This window comes from Dinoponera quadriceps, unplaced genomic scaffold, assembly GCF_001313825.1.
Source record: "Dinoponera quadriceps isolate SergipeBrazil2010 unplaced genomic scaffold, ASM131382v1 scaffold1115, whole genome shotgun sequence".
Lineage (NCBI taxonomy): Eukaryota > Metazoa > Arthropoda > Insecta > Hymenoptera > Formicidae > Dinoponera > Dinoponera quadriceps.
Genome location: NW_014555233.1, coordinates 710,160 through 734,052, shown reverse-complemented (window position 1 = coordinate 734,052; position 23,893 = coordinate 710,160). Strand labels below are relative to the sequence as shown.

The following is a 23,893-nucleotide window of genomic DNA, read 5'->3' as shown; positions in this document are numbered from 1 at the left end:
GGGGGGGGGGAGGGAAACCTTAGCAGGAAAAAGAGGAGTAGGAGAACAGTGTATTCAAGGCGGCGAAGTAGAGACCCTTTTATGAGAATCGAGTGCGTGCGGACGCAACCGGTTCTAATGCCGCGTAATTCCTCGCGGTTATTTACGGTGATTAATAAAGGAGCGTCGGGAAAGGCGGGCCGGAATTAGCGGGAAAGAAAGAGAGCACGTGTGCGCATCCGCCGACGTACACCGGCGGCAGACAGAGACCGCGATCGAATCCAACGTTTTATGATTCTCGATGTTACGGTAGGGTCCCGCCAATGGCTCACTTATGCTCCGCATTATTACTACAATGCGAAAGCTAGGGTGGGATGAAAGGTCGTCCGATTTATATCCATCTTGTACTTTTCGGCGGCTCCTGATCCGCAGAGACGTCCGGCGAGGATAAGAAATTATCTCGTTTAATATTTTTGTGCACATCAGAAGGAGATTCTTTTCCTTCAAACGTTACATATATATTACATACATTCATGTAATAATTATTACGTAATATACACTGAGAAAAAGTGCAATATAATACACTGATGAACATTGCTATTTGTGACTATAATTGCATAGTTTCTTATTTTTTTAATTTCCTCTCTCAGTGTAATAACTTTAAAGTCACATACTCGCTATAAATTATTATATTTCAACAAAAGACAGTATAGACGTTGAAAATGACTACTATCTTATTGAGGCTAACCATTCTTTCCACTGAGTGTACCTAAATATTGCATAGCATTAAAACCTGCCAGTTATTGCTTAAACAAATCGGTGAGTTGGCGAGATAGGAAAATTCAACAGTGTCTCGACAGCGTTCATCACGCTTGAGAGCGCAAGCCGCGCCACTTTGGAAATAAACACGGAAACAAGAAGATGACAGGCAAATAAGAATCACGAGGATATATCCGAATGGTAGGATAGGAGATTCACAAAGACCGGCGGATGAGCGGACTGGCAAGCAGCCGGGTTCGAACGCTGTGCGACTCGCTGAGTCGCGCAAGACGATTAGGAGTGGAATATGGAAAATTGGAAGGGCGGCGGTGGCGAGGGTGGTAGTAAAGAAAGAGAGAGAGAACGAGAGAGAAATTCTTTGAAGGTATGAGCGATATCCATATTGTAAGTCGCGTAAACCCCGCCGTAAACCCGACACGAATGCGGCACTGATACTGCGTACGAGGCAGAAAAAGAGGATGGAAGAATTTTGAAGAGGGAAGAAATGGCGGCGAAGCGCCGCCATGACGGTCCGAGGCGGTCCACAAAAATAAAAGTGCCTTTTCATGTCAGTGCGGGAATAAAAGATGTCCCGTTTCCTTCCGTAGGAATAACCCGACTCGGCCGAGCGCACGTTGGATATCGCCGCCAACTCGCAAGGCCTTGTAACGTTTGCACAACGAAGGACAGCAGTGGGAGGAGGGTTGGGGGGAGGGGGGAGGAACGGAGGATGTAGAAGCGCGCGTACGTGTATAGAAATATTTTGTCGGACCGCGTCGAAACAGTTGAAACGTTGACAATGACGTTAACGTTTATAAAAGAGGAGGACTGACTAATGGAGAACGAAGCTCCGTGACCGGGAAGTCATCAATTTGCAGAAATATGGGGCGAACAAGAGCGCCGGTCAATCGCAAGTACTGAAGTGAACGGAAGAGAGAAAAATGGGGGGAGGTTACTTTTTAATGACGATAACGAGACGCGATGAAGCAGGAAGCGCGATTACTCCCAGGAATATTTTATAAAAATCGTATTTATAAAGAAGAGTGAGACGGGGAGAGGGGAGGGGTTGGAGAGAGGAAGAGAGAAATTTAATAAACTTCACGACATAACGTAATAAACTTCATAAATGGCAGAATGTGACGTCTCATAACGTTGCGCTCTTTAAAGTTAAAGAAGCTACAGATCCGCCATCGCGGCGGCGAAAAGGACTGCTAGATTGAGACGGTCATGCCGGTACATTAATTTCTAATACTCAGTGGAACGCCGGTAGAGAACATTAAAAAAAAAAAGGAGTAAGGAGCAGAAGAGAGAAAGAGAAGGAGGAGGAGGAAGAAAAGGAACTATAGCGGAAAGGTCAAACGGCCCTTGAGAGAGTGCCCTTTCGACGCGCGGCAACGTCTGGCAACGCAACGCGGATTTAATACTCCGTAATTCTCCGGGGTTACGTAAGACGATTAAAAAAAAAGAAAGAAGATGTAGAGAAAGCATACGGCGCGAGCACACGGCGAAATGGCAGCGAGCGGGCTTTGCGTTCACGTCGGGTTCGCGAACGGGTCAACGGAAAATTACGTAAAATGCGATCCTTCGCGAGCAGAAACCGAATGGCGCGGAGCCGCGCGCGAATTCCGATTGATTTAACCGCGAGCGAGCGGCCACATTAATTCTGCGCGCTGCGTAAGACGTGGAAAAATCGAGCATAACGCGGTTGAGAGTGAGAGAGAAGGAGAGAGAAAGAGAAAGAGAGAGAGAGAGAGAGAGAGACAGACTTCGCGGACAGCGAAAAGGTAATTTGATGAAATATCGCGGGCCTTCGGGCGCGCCGCCGCCGGCAGACGACGCGGAAAGTCGCATTAATTTAAGGGCGATTGTAATGTCGGTGGGAGAGAAGATTATTCGAACTTCGCCAATTGTGTGTCGCGCGCGCGCGTTATATATATGTATATATGTATACGTATATATAATATACATATACATAGACATATATGTATATGTGTCTCGAAGCGTTCGTGATGGCGGAAACGAACCTCGCAGAATCGTCGCTAAGATTATTAATATTTGCGTAGTCACACTGTCTTTTCATTATTTTTGCAACTTGCGCTTCTGTCGTTTCCGTCGTACGGGCTATCATTATTCTTCCCATCTTTTGAAAGTTATTCTCGTTTTTACTCCGAACGCGAAGGCGACTCTATTTATAATCCATTTTCATTATTTTCAAACGTTCTCTTTCTCTCTCTCTCGCTCTCTCTCTCTCTCTCTTTTTTTTCTCTTTTTACTTTCGTCTTTTTCGTTCGCCGTACCGAGCGATTTTGCTCGATTCGCGAAATTGATTCGCTTTCTTAGCGATAAGTGTGCGCGTTTATAAAAGATAATCGTGGTGACAATTTCATCTGTATTTCTTGTAAAAACAGTCTTCCGAGTGTGTACTTTCTTTTTATTTTTTTTTTTTAAATAAGGAAATATATAGAAGCGTCTTTCGCCGATTTTATTGAGTTTTCGATATGTTTCAGATATGTTTCAGAGCAGCTAGAAATATAAAAGAGACACGTATTTTTTTACAAATGTTTTCTCGATCGTTCGGGGATTGAATCTACCCTTCGAAGGAAATTCGGTAGAATTGATTAGGAGCATCCTTGAAACCGTGGGGTATGTGAAGAAATATTTTAGGCAAGAAGTTTTATGATGTTCGACGTTATTTACAATCGTACATTTACATTTTTTTAGATACTCTCAACGCACATATCATTTCTGAAAAATTTTAGTGCAGAATTAACGTATATAAAGTACCATATAAAACTTTCGTCTAAAATATTTTCTCATTTACTTCACAAAGATATTCATACATGTAAATATAATATGTATGTATATATATTATCACATTTCATACTTAGTTATACATTTTTTTATATTTTATAAAACACATGTATATTATTATAATATATTTAAAATTTGCAATTATGATATGCAAATATATGTAATATATATTACCATCGTATATAATCTTTACGCTATTCGTTATTGTAATATAAAAAATGAAACTTTTAAAATTGGACGTGGACATCCGGACGTTCTTATTATTCAGCATAGGTTTTTCATTATTACCTCTTGTTTAATATTATCCAACTTCAATTAATATTTTCAACTCAATGTACTATTTATGCATTACAAAAGAAAAAGAGAAAGAAGTATTCATAAATTTCATGCCACCTTCTTGCTCATTAAATTCTCTGATATAAATTCACAAAACTGGTAAGTTTTTCTTTCTCAGATTTTCTGAATTTTTCATATGAAGTGTGAGTCATAAACACATGAATTCAACACATATAAAAAATGTGTCATCGTATAGCTGCTTTATAACATATCGAAAGCCCATAAAAGTTGGTGACAGACACTTCTGTGCGTTTTCTCGTAAGACATAACGAGAAGTTCCGTTTTGCGGGAAATGTTTGCGTTTTGAATTAGATATTCGGCTGCCATTTTTTTACCGCACACTGTCGCACAGAGAATGACGATTAATTTTTATCGGCGCGCTGGGATCGACTACCACGAGATCTCGCGAACTTTATCGCGAACACGCCGAGAATGAGGTCGTGAGAGGTCTTCTTCTTTTTATTTTTTTTCTGACATTCGACCCACATTCGAGTTACTTACTTCTGAAACGTACGACACAGATATCGCATTTGCTGCTGTATTGCGGCGTAAACTGTTTCCTGGCGAGCGAACTGAAGGGTGTTCCCCGAATTATTACTTAACTCACACCCTTTCTCTCGAGAGCGCGCGCGGAGGATAGCGAGGAACTAGAACACGCTCTAGGAATTTAGCGCGCTACCCTCCTCTACTTTCTCTTTCTCTTTTCCCTCCCTACCCTCGTCCAGCGAACGTCGCGAGATTTTAAATGTCGCACGGGGATCGAAATTTTTCTCGTTACCTTGTCCTCCCTTCGCTAAGACAGGCCGCTCGGCATACCCGAGACATTTTTTAATGACGCTAGCGGTGCTCTCACTCGTTAATTTCGCAACGAGCTTTGAGGACGAGCACACAATGGCCATAAATAAAGCAGAGACCACGCTGCGCTGTGTATTTGGAATTCTGGCGGGGGACGAGAGGAAGGATTGAAGGGGGAAAGGGAGGTTGATGCGAACGCTCGGGGGAGGACAATTCCGGGGATGTCAAGCACCACCATCAGTCTCTTGCCTTGAAGTATTCCTGTCTTCGAGTGCATCCTCCACGCGAGCAGTCGTAATTCAGTTACACTTACCTGCAATTATTGTATACCCAGAGGACTCAATTTTCGAATCCGCAGTCGCGACAGATTCCATTAAAACGCGTCGCTTAATTTGTCGCCTCGTTCCTCGCGGCACGTCTGGTGTCGCCTCGTTAAGGTCTGGTGTCGTCTCGCCGATAAATAGATGGTACTTCGAGAGAAAAAGAGAGAGGAAGAGAGACAAGCGAAATAGTAGTTTAAATTTAAAGAGCAAGACCGCGAATTTTCCACATCGGGAAGAAAAAGGGAACATACACATACATAACGGACGGTAAGAACGAACTTATAGGTTTCAAAAAAACAAAAAAAAACGCACGACGAGTTGAAAGATACGAAAGCCGAAAAGACACGAGTTCGAGTTTTCCGGACGACGCTAAGTACCCTCGCGCGGAAGGGATCTTTCTCCCCCTTCTCCGTGGAATTTTTAATCAACATGACATCTCGCGCCGTCGCGCGAGCGCTGTAAGATCCACCACCGCTACGACGACTATTGTTACAGGGTTGCATTACGAAGTCGGACGGCGTCGTACCGCGACGAAATGTTATTCCGTTTGATTCGGCGGTTATTCGACGGCGGAGTCGACGCTCGTACGAGCGCGATCGGGAAAATGGGTTTAAAAATCCATCGAGAGACGCTTATTCGCGCCCGTGGCGGGCTCGGGAGATGGGGAGAAGTTTACGAATGACAAATAACGAATAAGGGGGTGGAGCTTGATTCGCGAGGAACAGGAGACGCTACTTTCCGCGGTCGTGGAAAAATTCATTCGCACCTCATGAACTGAAACAGGCCGCGACGCGCGGGACTCGATGACAGAAATAACGCGTTAAGAGGGAACGGGCCAGTTTTACCTTATATTTTATTCGCACGCGAGTGACAAGCGATACGCGTGCAACGGATAGCGACAAATGACGAATGCAATTCGACGGTGGCGGCCGGGGCTCTCTCTCTCTCTCTCTCTCTCTCTCTCTCTCTCTCTCTCTCCCGAATAAAAATTCAATCGAACAATGCGCGCGGTTGCGGAGGTATACCTCTCGAATCTCTCGTGAATCGCGTTTCGCGAATTTTTCGGGCTACCGTCCGTATCGGAGTTTGGATATGCGCATCGCGGCCCATCGCGAGATCCTCGATAATAGGGTTAAAATCGGCGGAAATTTATGGACGCTGCCTTTCCGCGCACTATTCGTCCCTGCGGCGAAATGAAAATGAAAAAGTAGGAAGAAAGATAAAAGGTGGGAGAAAGGTGAACGTATGAGAGAGAAAGAGAGGGAGAAAGGGGGACAAAGCGCGGCGCGCGCGATCAAATTCATCATGCTCGCATATTTTATGCAGCGAGGCCACGTCGAAAGTTTACGTTAAATTAACCGTCGTGCCACGGGCTCATTGCGGAATGCCGGAGAAGTAGACGGAGGGGCGGGGAGGGGAGAGGGAAGGACGAAATTGCTCGGTATCGGGTCGTTAAAAGGCAATTTGTTAAAGCGGTCCTTTCATAGTAGTGCCGTAACACGCGAAGGTATTTTCCTGATCTCCCCCCCCCCCCTCCGCCCGTGGAAAAAAGGGAAACTCTCGGGTGGCCGTGTGTGCGCGCGTTATTCGATGCGAAAGTTACGCGACGCAAAGCCAGAAGATGAGTGTATGTGTGTACGCCGGCAGTTACGCACTCGACGTTACTAGTTTGCCGGCCTCATTTTTTGCTCAGCTTTCGGCTCTTGACGGGCGGTGTAATGCGTGATAATCTTCGTTTAAAAGTGGACGCTCGAATGACGGGCTCGGTAATATTCGGTTTGACGCGCGCCTAATGCGATATTAAATAGATACGTCACGTCAGGGGCCGACATCGGTTGATTCTCCAATCGCAGCCCGGAATCGTTCCGGTAACTGGCGTGACAGGCGACGTTTGTTGCTCCCAAAAATAGCGGGTTCGCCGAAACGTCATTATCATTCGGCGTGAAAGCTACGCGACGTGAAATTGTACGGACGTAACGTCGGGACGTATCGAACAAAGCGCTAATATAATTCATGCTAGGAACGGAGAAACGTAGAGAGCGAGAGAGAGTTAGAGAGGATGGGAGGGAGGGGGCGAGAAAGAAAGACATGCGGGGGCGAAAGAGAAAGCGTGCGCTCATATTTTATATTAAATCAAGGCGACACGTTCCGCGGCGGTGGAATGCCGGAAAAAAATGACGAATCGCACCCCGTATCCCGGATATTAAAGGCCGCGGGCTTCATCGTCCCCCGGCAGTTTTATAATAAAATAACAGGAGCGACGGGACATTTATTAAGGAAGTTGCCCAGGCGTACACGCTGAGAAAAAGAGAGAAAGAGAGAGCCGAGGGAGGGACTCTCGTGTCGCGACAGTCGTGAGAGATTTTCGCGTTAAGGTGGGTTAACAACGAACGAACAGCGAATGTGTTATACGAATGTATATATTTGCGTATAAACTCGTGCGAGCTCCTCCGGTAGAAATGTATGCAGTTTTCCTAGACACCCAGTTAGACAATCCAGTTACTGTTTGGTATTAATGAATTTTCATTAGCTGTAACAATATTGCGGGAAACTTAGGAAATGCACAGGAATTTGACGGAGTCATTCAGGGGTTCTTCTAGGGCGAAACTGTCCGTTTTATGAGCAGCAGGCTTGCTTATTGATCAGTTGAATATCAGTTTTTTGTCCTGTTTATCGATCCGTTTACATCCGATAAATAAGTCCATGCTTTTGCGCATCTTTTGCGCGCGGTACATTAAATCTGAAATGTGTAATTTTATACACTTATGTGTGTAAAATTATGTAGTCACTTTTTACGCATTTATACACGTGTTAATACTATGGTTTAGCACGTATAAGTGTGTAAAAGTTACATTGCATATGTATTACAAACCCAAGTATGTAATTTTTACATACGTGTAAAATCATGGTGGTAACACGCGTGCAGATGTGTAAAAAGTGATCACATAATTTTACACGCATAAGTATGCAAAATCACGCACTTTGGATTTATAGTGTAGCAGGAAAATCGTTACATCTTGACTGAGATTCCAAGTAATTTTGCTCTTCGGTTAGATTGTTAATAAATTGTCTAATAATTGTCTAATAAATAAATTAAAAAATGAAACGAAATTTCAGGCTTTCTTTGATAAACTACTTTATGAACAAATCAATCCGAAACGTTCTTTTCGGATTCGCTACATTCGCAGAATGGCGTACACATTTTCCAAATTGTAATGACGAAAGTTTGCATTCGCTGTTCGTTTTTTGTTCGTTTGCTAAGTGTATCCGATTTTAGAGTCGACGACGCGACAAGCAAGTTCAGTGGTAATTTTATCCACGGTATGCGTATCCACGTTGCAAAACATTAAATATCGAGACTCGTCTTCATTCATTTTTCGTGAGGTAAGTCAGAACGATACTTGATATCGTGCAATTTTCGTCGAGAAGAAAATAACCCGTCGAAGAATATTAGATAATATCAAAGATAACCACTACTTGGAAATACCGTGTTGGCTTAGTGTGAGAGAGAGAGAGAGAGAGAGAGGGTGGGGGAGGTTAATTCTGGCATACAGAATATAACGGGATCAATTATGTTTACCAGCCGAATATAGATTTTAGCCGTCGAAAAACCGATAATGTCGTTAGCGCAGGCTGTATTCGGCTTTCGTTCAACACCAGAACGTGATTCCAGCTGAGTCCGTTTTGATGCCGCAAGTTAGTGATCGGTATTATCCGGGCGTGCGTGTGCTGACGCGCGTATGTACGCAACGCGCGCGTATATTTACGACGCGGTGCGTACATCGGAGCGAAGGAATGATAAAACATACATCAATGAAACTCACCAAAATGTGTCAAAACGCGGCGCGCTCTGATACACCGGTTTACCGATTATCATCGGTAAAATTTTCAACCTCGCGACCCCCGGGAGAGGGGAAGGCGGTAATATTTATAATATTTGCGTGACACGGCAAATTTTTCATCTCCGTGTGTATGACGCACGGGTCCATCGGGAAATTCTCCCTGCCCTGATGCGGATTATATTATCGGGAGTGCGGATTCGATTTATCGCGATAACGCGACTCTCGCGCACGACCTGGCGCAAAGTTTCGCGGTTAAATCGAGCGTGGTGCGGCGGGACGGGTCGGAGTTGTGGGATCGAAAAAAGGGAAAGACGGAGATAAAGGAAGAAGGACGGTGACGGTGTCGATATAGCGTCGCGCGTCTTCTTTATATCGATAAATACGATACCGGCGGACACGCGTGAGAATCCCGGGCGTTTGTTCCGACGCGCGACGATCCATCGACTATACTCCCACAATTATCGGTGTCACGCATCGCCACATTGCCATTACGGTGGCTGCAATTCGCCGATGGCGTCTATTAATGTCTGTACGAGAGTCCGAAATTATAATCGAGGGGAATTCGTAGATGAGCCGAATTAATTTGGAATTCCTTAATTCGCCGTTCATCCGGCTGGGCCGCGATTAGAGTGAGGAGCGATCAAACAATTGCACGACGAACAGTTCTGTCTGCCCTCGCTCAACATCGGTAATTGATTTCCAAAGCCGCGATGTGTTAGATGAAAAAAAAACGTTAAGCGGGCAATCCATTTGTACGGGGAAAAGAATTAACGCGTTCGATAAGTCGCGTGTCAACCGCATTAATGAAGGCAGTTGGTGCCGGTTAGAGAAGACAGTATTATTTAGAAAATAATATATTTATTTCTAAATAATATATTATTTAGAAAATAATATATTTGATTTTCAATGAAAAAATGTGTTTCATTACATATTAAATATTGTTCCACTGAAGTAAAGAAATTCTTTAATATTTTTCGAGCTATATTTTTTATGTTATTTTTTTCTTATAATTTATTATTTATGATAACCATTGTGATGTTTGGGTGAAAATATAAAAGAAATACGTTATTTAACATAAAGATATTCATTGTTTGAGAAACCAAACGATGTTGGTTAAAGCAAACACTCGTTTGTTTGCTCCATTCCAAGAAAAAAATTTGTTTCAATTAAAAAAATTGTACTAAATTCCAGGAAATATTTGTCTATAATATTTTTATGTAAATAGTTCGAATCTAATATGTTATATTTTTTTATACAGAAGAAACATACTTTTCTTTGTAACTTAATTAAACAGAAATAAGTTCCCTTCAATGTCGCCTTTTTAGCTTTCAGATAAGAAATATATATATTTTTTCAATTTAATGGAGTTCTTCAGTTCGAGAAACGGTCCTGAGTTTTCTCCGCGCTGTTGTTCCGATTGCACATAAGAAAATATGGTCACCCCGCCGGAAGCTATAAGCAAGCCAGTTTCCTCGTCTTCGCAATGCGCGGACGTAACGAAGCGCAGGAATTATTTCTTATCCCTGTCGTTCCAGAAATTGCTCGACGTGGTCACACAGGCGTCGAGAGAGAGAGAGAGAGAGAGAGAGAGAGAGAGAGACATTTCCGTCGGTTTTCCGGGGAAACCCCGGGAAAGAATCCAGTCGAGAAATAGCACTTTATTGTAATTTTCACGAAACTCCCGCTGTTATGGAGATAAAAAAGAGAAAGAGAGAGAGAGAGAGAGAGGAGAAGAGAGGTTCTCTCGCGATATACGCCGTGCGTTCGCGGGATAATTGAAGTAATCGTTAACGAGGGCGAAGACACACCGGGAAAAATTCCAGCGACGCCCATGGTCGTCGCGCTTATTCCCCGCGTTTATCCTTTGTCCTTATCCCTTGTACTTATCCTCCGCCGCGTCCACGTAAAAGGCGGCAATCAAAAGTACATTTTCACTTAACCCGTTGCTCTGCAAAACGCCGCACCGGCGTTTGAAGCGGCGTAGCGCTTATATCGACGCGCCAACCATTAAAATTTATACAACGTGACTCACGTTAAACGCTCGTCCTCTTCCACGCCGAATATCGAATTAAGAGTAATTCGCCGCCTGGCTTCGCGCTAATTGTGCGTGCTGCTCCGCGGAAAGAAGCGCAAGATGTGTGGATTAATTGATTTAATTTTTACGAGCGCGTGCGCGCAGGAGAAATGTCAGTACTTCTGAAGAGAGGTCGCGATAAATTAGAAAATTTCCCAGACGCTGCGTCGTCTCCTCTTCTCTTGACGATTCTTCCTGTCGTTTCGATCCTTTTCAGAAAACGTCGTTTCCTAAGTAATTAAGATTGTTAATCAGCATCTTTTCATAGCCGCTCGAACGAGAAGCCTCTTGTTTTCGGCCCGACACTGTCTGTCACGGGCGTCTTCGCGACAATGAAATCGCGAGCGCGCGCGCGCTGCGCCATTACTCGAATGAAAATTTCATTCGCCGCCCGAGAGGAAGAACGTGTCAAGAAATTAATACCTTGTTTATAAACGTCGTAAACGTCGTCGTCGTTCGCGGCAACCACCTGTTTACCTGACGTTATCGTCATCATCCTCCTCTCTGTGTTCCGTCGACGCGCGCGTTCACCGCGGATCCTTTTGTTCGCTCTCTCTCTCTCGCTCTCTCACGTTCTCGCATCTTCTCTTTTTGTCTTTCCGCCTGCAGCTCTCTTTGTCGAGTGCTTTGGTGTGTTCCGTGGATTACACACTATTCTCTCGGTGTACTCCCGGCAGTTCGGATCGCAGGAGCATCCTCGGGAAAGAGAGAAGACGCGTATCGCCCGGCGTCTTGCTCGCCTCCGTCAGTGTATCGCGGCTCCTTTGATGTTCTCTCCCTTCGAGTGTGACGTCACTCGGACGCGCATCTCGCAAAGGGGGATCGCGATCTTGCCGGGTCGCGCGCGCCCGGGCTTTGTCGTTTATTCGACGGAAGCGTCCCGAGCGATTCTTCGTGAATTTTTGAAACGTTCAACCGGCGCGTCACCATTATGAAAGCCGCGCGGCTGCAAGCGATGACTCTCGCTTTGCTGGGCGCGCGCGTTGGAGCGCAGCAAGCCCGCCGAAACGATTGCTTTCCGACGTCTGAAATATGCAGGGGTCCCTACAGGGTTCCACGACCGGCCCTGCGTCGAGCTATTACTAACCACCTGATTCTCGATACCGGTCTAATACCGCCAGCAAGTACTGGTCTGGCATTAGATTACAGGTCACATGATAACTCGGGCACGACACCGGGGGCCAAGAATTGGCCCGAAGTGTTCGCAATCGAGAGCACGTCGGTTGATGCCGAGGATGAATTTCTCGCATCGCGCTGCTTCAAGTTGATTGGGTAATATCGCTCGAGATTTCGAAATCATGCGCATATCAGGGGCAAGTTCGCCAAAATCGTACCACTTAAGATATTTTCACGATGTTTATGCACGGAAAAAAAACCTGAAATCAAGATTAGATATTCCTGTATATAAGCAAGAATATTATAATCTTCTCAGATTTTTAGTCTTTAGTCTTTTCTATTGAGTTATAGCAATATTTGCATCAATATAAATCCAATCAAATTAAGACTAAAAAGTTTCCAAGAAGATTATAATATTCTTGTTTATATATGAAAAATGACAGATTACGCGGAAATCTCCGCGTGAGATTCTTCGGACGAAGTACGTTCATATTTTATATATGATAAAATCCGATATATATTATATTCTATTTTCCATATTTTAATATTGTAAGATATGTGATCGGGTTTGATTAGAACGAAATCAGTTTTACATGAAGATTAATTACTATTTATATATTCAATTGTATAGAACCAATGATTATATATAATATTAATTATACCTATAATTAATCTCCGATTAAACATGCGATTTTGACGAGGGAGATAAGCCTCTATCAATCACAGAATCCGAGAGGTCCTCTTTTACTCTTCGTTATATATTCTACTCGTTCTCTCCACTCGTTCTTTAACTTGTCATCATCGTTAACTTTCCATATTCTGATTGCACGGGGTTACGATATCACGAATTTCTCCGATGTTGAGGAAATAATCGAAGCGACCCGCGGTAACGATCTATCCCTCTCTTGGCTTTATAAAAACTTGAGAGAATTAATCTTCAACTATCGATAAAATTGAGATCGCACGTTAATTCTTCCGGAGTTTGTCGAAAGTTCGATGCAAACAAGAGCGAATTACACGACTGTCGCCACATCGAGCTCTTCGATTCCGAGCGACGATACATTCCTCCCTCTCCTCGCGCCTTTGATATTTTAATTACCACTCGCTGTTATTCTCCGCCGACTAGCATTTATCCTCGACAATAGAGTCGCGTGTTGAGTAAAAACAGCCCCGTGAAAACTGTTACTTCAATTATTCGTATCTAGTTTAATTTCCTTGAGCAAGATCTCGCGCTGAAAGCGTCTCGTATTCACGTAACGTTCATGCACGCACGCGTACACACACATACACACGTATTCACGCTCTCGCACACAACGTACACACACGTACGTGCGCTCCTCCGCGCACGTTTCCACACGAAGCCTTTTCTCTGATCTCGCTTGCCTCGTGTGCTTGCAGAAACAAACGGCCTGAGGATGCTGGAGCTGGTGGTGCCGGAGCACGTGGTGCGCGGGCAAAATATACGTCTCGAGTGCAACTTTAATCTGGACGGCGAGACGCTGTATTCGGTCAAGTGGTACAAGGACGGCAACGAGTTCTACCGATACGTACCCCAGGACAAGCCACCTGTTCTGGTGTTCCCCTTGCCGGGTGTCACCGCGAACGTAAGGACTATCTCTCTTTCTCTGCTTCTATTTCTCTAGATCTCTCTCTCTCTCTCTCTCCCTCTCTTCCTTATTCTTTTCTTCCTTCCCTACCGTCTACCTATCCACTCTACCCTCATTTCTCTTCTTTAGCTTCGGTAATGAAATCGAGGTGTCCAGCGCCGGAATAATTTAACTAAGGCGAGCGGTCCGCGTTGAAAGATGAAGTCGCTCTCGCTTACCGCGCTCTCGTTTCCTCCTTTCGCTTCACCTCGACGAGGCTCCTCCACGACGCTCGCGGACGACGAAGTTGGGGAGGCGCGAGAACGTGTTCTCACGAATCCGTAATTCGCGAGATCCATTCCCAACGCGACGACTCTCCGCCGTGCGGGGGTCGACCGTCCTCTCCCTCGTACTTACCCTCGTCATTCTCGAGAATCGCGCCCGATAGACCCCGAACGCCGACCGTCTGTCGGGCGATTCTCGCGTCGCCTGGAAACCGTAAACGGTGCGCGCGCGCGAATTCCTGGCGATTGAAGTTCCGGGGAAAGAAAGCCCCGGCGCGCCGATGGAGTAACACGGTATTTTGATTCCGTGCGGCGCTCGAGGGGCCGCGCCATTGGCGGCGCCCCGGTGGAAACGTTCCCATGGGAATGGCACCATGGTTGATCCACTTTCAATCACAGCCGCCGTGTACGAACTTGCTTCTTAGACGCGCGTCAATCAGAGGGTGAACGAGGAAGAGAGGGCGAGGGAAAAGGGGAGAAAGAGAGCAAGCTGAAATCCAAACTCTATAATGGGACGAGGGAGACGGGGACCGAAAGGGAGAGCCCGTTCATATCTGTGTCGTTTAAAAATAAATCGCGCAACGCGCGCGCACGGATGTTTTTTTTTTTCCAATCGGAAAACAAATAGGAAGATAAAAGATAAACCAGCCCGGAAATACGAGACCGAGTTTCCCGAGCATCGACGGCCGAAATTTTCGCACGTACGCACACGTCGCGCCATACGTCGCGCGATGGAGGGAGAGATAGTAACAATAACAGACACAACTTCGACGACAGAGCGAGGGTAATAAAGATTGTAAGCGGCGCACTCTCGGGAAACAACAAATATCGCGTCGAACGATAACCGCACGCGGAACATTCTCCTTAATGTGTGCGCATCGTCCATGAGGGTGATTTATTTCGCCGCCTAAATGAACAGGTACCGGTGGTGTATAAAGAGTTTCGCCCGAGAGAGAGAGAGAGAGAGAGAGAGAGGAGAAAGTTCATTTTTGGCACTTACGGCGTTGTTCACATCGGAACCGGGAGGAGAGTGAATCGGGCGCGTTTTACTCGCGCAAGCGAGGCGGATAAACAAACGAGGCGGGCTGATCTTCGTCATAATGAGCCTTAATATTAACATTAATCACCGGGCGCTCGCGCGAGATTGGCTCGGGCGCCCTCGGAAATTATCGGGTTGCTGCCGTGGCCGTTATCGTTGTTTATAATTACATCGATTAGTATAATGAATCGTGAAATGCGCTCGTCGCCGGGCAGCGACGCTCCGGCTGCCTGTCGCGCGGATGAAAATTGCGAGGATGCCGGCGACGATGACCCGGACGTTCTTCGCGAAACTAATTTAACACGAGGCTCTCTCTCTCTCTCTCCCCCCCCCCCTCTTTCTCTCTCTTCGTTAAGTGCGTCGCGGCACGTCTGAAATTGCCTCTCGTCGCTGCTGTCGCCGTTGTCATCGTCGTCGTCGTTGTCGTCGCCGCCACAAAAGATAACGCATTACAAATTGATCCTTGGGGACCCGCGTCCCCCTCTTACCACCTCTCGTCCTCTTCCTCGTCCTCACCGTCCTACCCCTTTCCTCTACCTGACTGAGTCGCGCGTACTCTCTTCTGGGTTAATGATATTTCCAATAATTTCAATTCCTCTGCTCCGACTATATCACCCGCTCGGTTTTCCGCGCCATTGAATGATACGAAAAAATTCGGTCCTCCGGCGAAAACTCGCCCGAGCGAGCCTTCCAGAGCCAGTACAGGGTGATTCACTGGACCGCGGGGAAAATTTTCGCGGAAGTTATACGGAAGTTCATTTTGCCCGAAAGACGAATACGCGCGCGAATATATTATCCTCGATTTTATTCACTCGTCGAGATTTAGAAGGGGGAGAAGAGAGGGGTTAAAAATTCCGAAAATTCAATCGATTCGCCGCTGTGGGGAAATGTTGCACGCGTGAAATTTATTACGTTCCTTGTCGAGTTTTACAAGCCGCGCTTTTCCTCGCTCAAGTACAAAATTAAAACATTGGAATAAAATCGGTCGTTCTTCAAACTTGTGTCCTATAAAAAAAATGATATCGCAAAGTTAGGCAAATACTAATGATATATTAATTACAACTCCGTAATACACGGAAAAAAGGAATTAGCTGTCCATATAATATAACTGAAATGTAATTACCAGACCTAGTTTTTAACCGTGGGAGCCAAAAGCTAAGAACAGGAATATGAAGAATTAGCTAAATTAACTAAATTTCAGTTGTATTATATGGACAGCTCACTTTTACCTGTGGGAACTATTTCTCTTTTATCTTGTGGAAAGATGAAAAAGCGTAGCGTCATCAAGTGCATACGATCGAAGTATATACGACCGAAATATATACGATCGAAATATCTGTATGCAAATTCCGGTCCAAAATTAAAATAACTTAGTTTCGTGTCATTTCCCGTTGTTTTATCATCTCGTCGGACAGATCACCTAACGTTTCGTTTTTTTATCAGTTGGCGAGACGAATTCTAAGTATACTAAATTGTTCTTTGTATCTTTCGTCTTTTTCAGATTCACAATTCCACCGAACGGTCGGTCGTCCTTCAATCCGTGAACCTCATGAGCACGGGCCGCTACAGATGCGAAGTTTCGGCGGAGGCGCCGTCCTTTCAGACCGTTTCCGACCACTCGGATATGCTGGTAGTCGGTGAGAGCAGCAGATTCGTATTAATTAAGAGTTTTATCTTTCAAAGGAATCGCGCAATAACGGCAATCCAGCTCCGCAAACTTGGCGAAAGAGCTTAGGGGAAGGGGGAATGAAGGATATTGTTACGTCGCTGATTTATTCCCAAGGTGCTATTCTTCTTCGCCGATTCTCATTATCCGAGCAAATGTTGTTGTTATCACGACCACCGAAAGGAGAAAGCCGCGCTGACTAATCGTAATTTTATTCACTTCTGAATTAAAATCGGACCTTAAAAATGATTTATTTATATCCGTGCAAGAGAAGCTCCTGGCGGAGAAAAGAGAAAGAGAGAATGAGAGAGAAAAAAAATAGAGATATGACTCGGGATAATTTAATTCCGTGACGCGATATATATATATATATATATATATATATATATATATACATCTATTCGACGAAAGGGTTGCAATTTCAAGAAAAGAGATTCCACGGCGAGGATTAGGAATTTTAACGACCCCGACGATTTTATAAGCCACTTAAAGCGGGAATTGAAACAAATTGCAGTTCCGATAGCTCCGAAAGAGTTAATTACATCGCGTTAGTTTAATCCACCTGCGAGAGGACATTATCTGCACCTCAAATATCGGGTCCGTGACTGGTGACGGATCGCTGACGATTCGTCCTCGACACATTAATATCACGTCTATAATTTACTTTCGTCGATTTAAGCGTTTTCCGTTAATCCCCGTCTTATTATCCGCATGTACGAGTATATGCGCCCCAGAAACGTCGCGTTGCTATTTTCACCCCTACGTCGACTCGTCGACATCAAATTTGAAGACTACGTTGATTCAGCCGGAATTCGATCCGGCGATTATTTATGAAAATTGCCGCGAGTTTCGGCATTCTTATTATCCCATCAAAAATTCATTCCCCGGAATCCTCGCGCGGATTTACGAGCGTCTGCGGCGCGAAAATCATCGACGTTGCTATCTCAAGACAACCGTCACTCGTCTCTCGTGACGGTCGGCTCCCTTCAATGGACGCGCTGCAAAATGTCGGAAGACAGCCAGGCAAGGGGAAAGAAGACGGTGGTGGTTCCTGATAATTCCGGAATCTGAGATCTGTCGATTCGATCTTTTCCCCACCCCTCTGCCCCCTCTTTTCGCTCGTCTTCCGGATATCTCCGAGACGCGTATCTCCGGGACTGCTGGCGTTCCTTTTATCGCGCGACGAGCAAGAGAGAAAGAGAGAGAGAGAGAGAGAAAAAAAAGAGAGAGAAAGAAAGAGAGAGAGATCCCGACCGCTCGACGTCGCCAGGCAAACGGCCCTGGCGACCACGCGCGCATCTATAATCTATGTATGGACATATCCCCGTCCGTCAATATAGTTAAGTGTGTTAGATCGAGTGCGATGATTACAGCGAAGTGTTACTCCATTAAAATTTCCGCGCCGGTAAGCGTAAACAAGTTAAACGGCGCCGCAACGAAATTACGGGTCACGGCGGCGACGGGGATGGGAGGGGTATTGCGTTTGCGTTAAAATATTCGCGCGGGCGCGCGGAGTTAAAAGCCCGTTCGCGAACTCGAATTAATCGAAGGAACGTGTCCCTCCCGTCGCGCGCGTCCGTAGTGCGGACGCACCGGCGGGAGGGTGGACGAACGGTCGTTATTTATGAGCGTTTCGATGTATTTCCAGCCCTGCCGGAGGAGGGGCCCATTATCACGACGCGACCCGAGAAACATCGTAATCAAGTCGGCGACGTCGTGCGATACAATTGCACTTCGGCGAAGTCGAAGCCACCTGCCATACTCAGCTGGTTCATCAACGGCGAACAAGTGAGTGCTCCAGACACGCAGCGTCTATCTCTCTCTCTCTCTCTCTCTCTAGTTCTCTCCGTCTATCTCGCTCTCCCATTCTCCCTCTGCGTGAAACCGTAACCGTCTCAGGCAGTCGGAAGCGTAAAACTTCGCGGCGATGTCCATGATAAGCCGCGATCTCGGAAAATCCGACTAGACTGGTCTGAGGATTCGCGCTCGCTTGCGCGAAATGTCGCTCGAAAGCGACGAGAGAGTAACGAGAGAGGGGGAAAGAGAAAGAGAGGGAGAAAGAGAGAGAGAGAGAAAGAGGAAGGGAGAGTAAGTAAGAAGTAGCCTTGTCGGCGAATTCTCCGACTAATCGCATTATGTAACTGTAAGTAGTATCGCATTACGTTAGTAACAAGTATATTATCGTGTTTTCTCTTAATTTTCTCCGATCGAAAATTCAAAGTTTCACATCGATTGTCTCAGATCGAAGGAGTATCGAGGATGATGATAATAATAATAATAATATCATGTTTCGTCCAAGAATTCAATCATCCTCGCCTCGACGTAATCCGAGATTGAAAATTCTCCGTTTTGTTTTTATCTTTCACAACTTGCAACGTGATGGATATTACAGATCGGTAAATCTGATTGTTATTGTTGCCACGCTAAAATTTCATTAAATCTGAGAAAAAAATATTCGATATTTGTAATTATAACCATCATAGTAAAAAAATTATAATTAGGGGAACCATTTTCCTAATAAATATTATTACACAGAGAAAAAGGTTTCTTTGAATTCAATATGCCTGTTTGTTTGACGTGGGTTTGTTTAATATTAACAACATAATTTAATGTCAAATATCATTTTGTTTTAATGAAAATATTGCTGTTTCATCAGAATAAACAATGTTGTTTGATAGAAGAAACAATATTATTTAGAGGAAATAATATTTCGTGTTTTCAATGAAAAAATTAATTATATATTAAATAAAAGTGTTCCATTGAAACAAAGAAGTTCTTTAATATTTCTTTTAATAGTTCTTTTCTAACATGGTTACTTCTTTCAAATAATCTATTATTTGTGATAATCATTGTAACGTTTGGACGAAAATACAAAAGAAATACATTATTTGACGTGATTTGACAATCGTATTTGTTCGATCAAACATTTGTTTGTGTGCTGTTCCAAAAGGTAAATTTACTTCAATTACAGAAATTTTATTAAATCCAAGGAAATCTTTTTCTCTGTATATAGTATCGGGATAATAACTTTACATGCATATTCCTATTACTATTTTTATGGTTAACGCTACATAAAGAGTATAGTTGAGGCCAAAAATAACTGTAATTTTTTTCGGTGAAGGCGAGAAGTCTAGATCTTTACGTTGAGAAAAAGTGGTTAATGACATCAGAAGTAGAATTATTCTCGGTGCCGAAATAATTTCTCGTTGTTCTACAAAAAAGTTGTAGCTACCGATGCCGATTAAGTTATTATCTACAAGAATGATTCTCCTGACTATTATTCTTTCGCCAAGCGATTATAGTCAGGAATACCGGGAACGTTTTTCTCGGTGCAAGGCCGTCGACTCGATTTCCGATCGATCGCGGAATATGTGTCTCTGAAATAACGTCGGATAGTCCCCCGAGACGGCGACGAAGTTGAACCTTCGTGTAGCTTAATAAGGACGCCTTCCTTGTAATACATCATGTTTTACCGGCGCCGTGACACACGAGTTACGAGGTTTCCTACGCCCGTAAGAGCGCAGTTTGGTATTACCGGTACGACGCGGTGGGATGGGTCGTAACAGTTCTCGAGGGCTGTCAAAAGTTTTCCATCGCGGCAGTAAGCCGCGGCGATTTCGCTTCCTCGCGGAAAATAACGCGCGAACATTCCGCGTAACGTCACCGAGCTGAGCCGGGGTCCCGTCGACCGTTAACGTGCTGTTGACTCGCGATTACGCGCTAACAAAGCGCAAGAATTAATTTTGCAAAATGCACTCGCGCGAGCGCGCGGCGGCGCTCATTTCTTTTTTTTTTATTTTCCTACCTTTCTGTGTTTGTTTTCGCCATTTTTCACTCGCGAACAAATAATTGGTTCTCGGGTAATTAATCTTCAGGCATTGCGCGGTCACGCTCCCCGCCGAAATTGTCTGATTAGTGTTTTAGCGCGCGCGCTCGCATTAGTTCGTAGGCTTGTTGAATTACGCATTAATCGATCACCGGCGGATATCACCTCGGATAGTCTTACGATTAAGGGATAACGTACGCTCTCATTCGGAACCGAGCAACCACGTAAATTCGCGATCATCCTGACCTTTTCGTTCGGTCGATCGAAAGGAGGGATCGAGGGAGAAACTGGTGGGACTCGCCGCTCCGTGAAGCGAGGGAAACATTCGTCGCGTCCTGCGACGAGTGTAATATCGAACGGCTCGAACTGCAATTATCGCGATCGGTACACACGGTGCGCGTTAAGGATGCTCCTTAATTCTGATTGCGGACATTGTAACAAGACGTAATAAGGCAGATAGCAATCTGCCGCTGTACGCTATTAAAAGTTTATGTAGTGCTCTCGCGGGAGAAGCGCGCGCGGGTTAAGAGTCAATTTTCCAAGAACGAGTGGATTAGACAGATAATGATTTAATTCGACGACGTTATTACATTCTATATTAAAAAGGATAAAAGAGAGAAAGGGGATAATATATATCGGGGAGACGACCCCGGGGTAACACACTTGACGATCAATTAACTATGGCGTCGCGTGGAAGGACAGCGTCCGTCCTTCTTTTGATCCTTTTTCTTTTTTTTTATTATTTTTGAGGTCGTCGGACTCCGCTGAGCAAAGTGTCATCTTCCTCCACTTCCGGTGGAACATCCTGCATCGTGTTCAAAATTAATGAGCGTCCGTCGCGACGCCGACACTTTCTCAGAGAATTAAATATAACCGGAGCGGGCGATGATAGAAAGGGGATGAGGGAGAGGGGGCGTGAGAGAAAACGCGGACTCCTTGGCCGCGAAGGATTAAACATTGACTCGATGGACGACTTGCAAATATTTCCAGCGGCCACGTCGCCGTCGTCGTTCCAGTAGTCGTAGTTGTCGTTCGTGAAAGTATACACTACCGCTTCGCTTCGATTAGGTCGACATGCAGTTCTTGAAGGGGCCCCACGTCACCGACGCGGACCGGGAGGGTCTGAAGACTACCACGCTCGGTCTGGAGTTCCGTCTGCGCTCGAAGCACTTCAAGAGGGGAGACTTGAAGATCAAATGCCTGGCGATGATAGCGACCGTATATTGGAAATCGAATGAGCTCAGCATAGAGGGTGAGAGGCCCCTGAAGATGCCGGTAATGGAGAGCAGGGAGACAAGGGCGCAAGGGCACACGCACGCCGAGCATATCCTAGGTAAAAAGGAAGAGGGAGAAAAGGAAAAAAAAGAGAGAGAGAGAAGAAGAAGGGAAGGAGAGAACCTCGGCCCTTGGCCGCGGGTAGATGACGCGGCCACGGCAAGGGCGGAACGCAACTCCGCCGCGTGTAACGATAATTTCCCCCGCATCGTCATTTAATTCGGCTGTCTTTGCTAAATTTAACGAGAATTATAGACTGGTTCTAAAATCAAATAAATAAATTAAAAAAAAAATAGTTTCCTATAAATTAGAGAAATATGTTATTTAAATGGTATATAAATATGGTGGTTTATTTAAATCGAACATTTGTAATGTTTCGCTTATTTTTGATGATACGAAAAAATGTCTAAGGGAAAAGTTGCACCATTTAATTATGGCGACGAGAAAAAGTTATTTTCGAGGTTATTTTTTTTTTGTTTTTTTTTTTTTAATAAAATTATATATTTTTGTTTGAGTGTTTTCGTAGCCAAATAGTTTGAAGAAAAGAGAAATGTGAAACATTTAAGCTTTACAACACAATTTATTTAAAGAGATATTTAAAATGGTGTCTCTCGACTTCAATGCATTTTTGAATACGATACATAAATGATACTCTTATCTTTTCTATCATTTTCTGAATTTATACTCGCACATGCATCCAAAATGTGTCCTCTCATATTTTTCTATGTAACTGATATAATATTTTTCAACATTCTCCACAAAAAAAATATCTGAAAGTCTAAAAGGGTTTGTCTAAAAGGGTTTAAATCAGGAGAATGTACAGACCAATATATGTGTCCTTCTCTTCCTGTCCTATTTAAACATGCGTAATTTTCCATGTTAAAAATCATTTGAAAATCATATTGTCATAGGTCACTCAACTTATCTCGTGACCATAAAATCGCAAAAAAAAGAACATGTAGTTCTAGTAGAAACTTAAAAAAAAATTATCTTAACTTTAAAATCTTCAAAAAACGACTTTGCAAAAGAATTATCTGTAATTGCCTCTTGAAGTGTAACGTTTTCCTCAGAATTTTTTTTGTATTATCAAAAACAAATGAAATATTTAAGATGCTCAATTTAAATAGATGAATTTGTATATAATATCATATCTTTTTTCAGTATTTTTTTAAGATATATTCATCATACAACACATTTGTCCAAGCAACCTATGACATTTGAATTCTTCTCAACACGTAATATTCGTCGAAATATCTCCTTCGACGTTTAATCTCTCTCTCTCTCTCTCTCTCTCTCTCTTTCTCTCTCGATATTTAATGATAATACGAAAATAAATCGGGGTTAAATCGTGCGCGACGAAGATCGGTAAACGTGAGATTAAGCGATCGTTTAACCGGGTCGCATTCTATTTACTACACTCACCGCTGCTCGAGAGATCGAAGCAAGTGCTCCTTAAATTGTTTCGAAGCACCGGCCCGTCAAGATGTTGACCATGCTAAGTGACATCTTATTTACATTGATATCAGAAGGATCAGGACGAGGACCTGTCTAGAAGCACCATTACCCGTCTCGCGACCACTAGAGGGGGATAAGAATCGCTTTCCGAGAGAGGGAAAAAAGTGACTTTCCTTTCTTTTTTCTTCGGCACACCGGCTCACGTCGTTAATATTGATTAGAAGTCTGTAAAAAGGTATGGGAGGCTTTGTGGCTGCATGAGAAGGGTTCAGCCGCCGAAATAATGGGTTCCCGGCCCTTTCAATGTTAACTCTTGCAACTCGTGACGCGCGGATAGTTCAGCAACTCAACATCATTTTGCCGATACGCTGTTCGGGCTGTTCTGCCATAGCGCCGCGAAGGCCGAAGTACAAACACGTAACTCGTTTCGCAACAAAGCACAAGTTTTTAGAAGCGCGGCTAAGGAAGCGGCAAGGAATTTGAAGCTTTTTGCCGGGCGCCGGACGCGCCGGGCGCGATCGAAAGATTAAGAATCCAATTTCGCGCAACGAATTCCTGTCAATCCCTTTTAATTCGGCCATTTCGTTATCTTCTTCTCCGCCTCCTCCTTCCTTCCCCCCTCCCCCCCTTATTTCCTCTTTTCGCGTCGCGCTTATAAGCGCAAAATCATTTCGGCCAAACTCGCTTAACTAAGCTTCAATTTGAGCGCGAAGTTTAAACTCCAAAT

At 44.4% G+C, this 23,893-nt stretch overlaps 1 protein-coding gene across 2 annotated transcripts in view; it reads left to right on the top strand.

Annotated features, from left to right (window-relative positions):
• The window catches only part of LOC106743635, a 160,415-nt gene that overhangs the window by 134,840 nt on the left and 1,682 nt on the right, over positions 1–23,893 (top strand). For both annotated transcript variants that reach the window (XM_014617662.1, XM_014617663.1), the window contains exons 2-5: positions 13,434–13,639; positions 16,446–16,581; positions 18,259–18,398; positions 21,505–21,769. In XM_014617662.1, the coding sequence (XP_014473148.1) occupies positions 13,434–13,639; positions 16,446–16,581; positions 18,259–18,398; positions 21,505–21,769 (747 nt within the window). The remainder of the gene's footprint in view (positions 1–13,433; positions 13,640–16,445; positions 16,582–18,258; positions 18,399–21,504; positions 21,770–23,893) is intronic.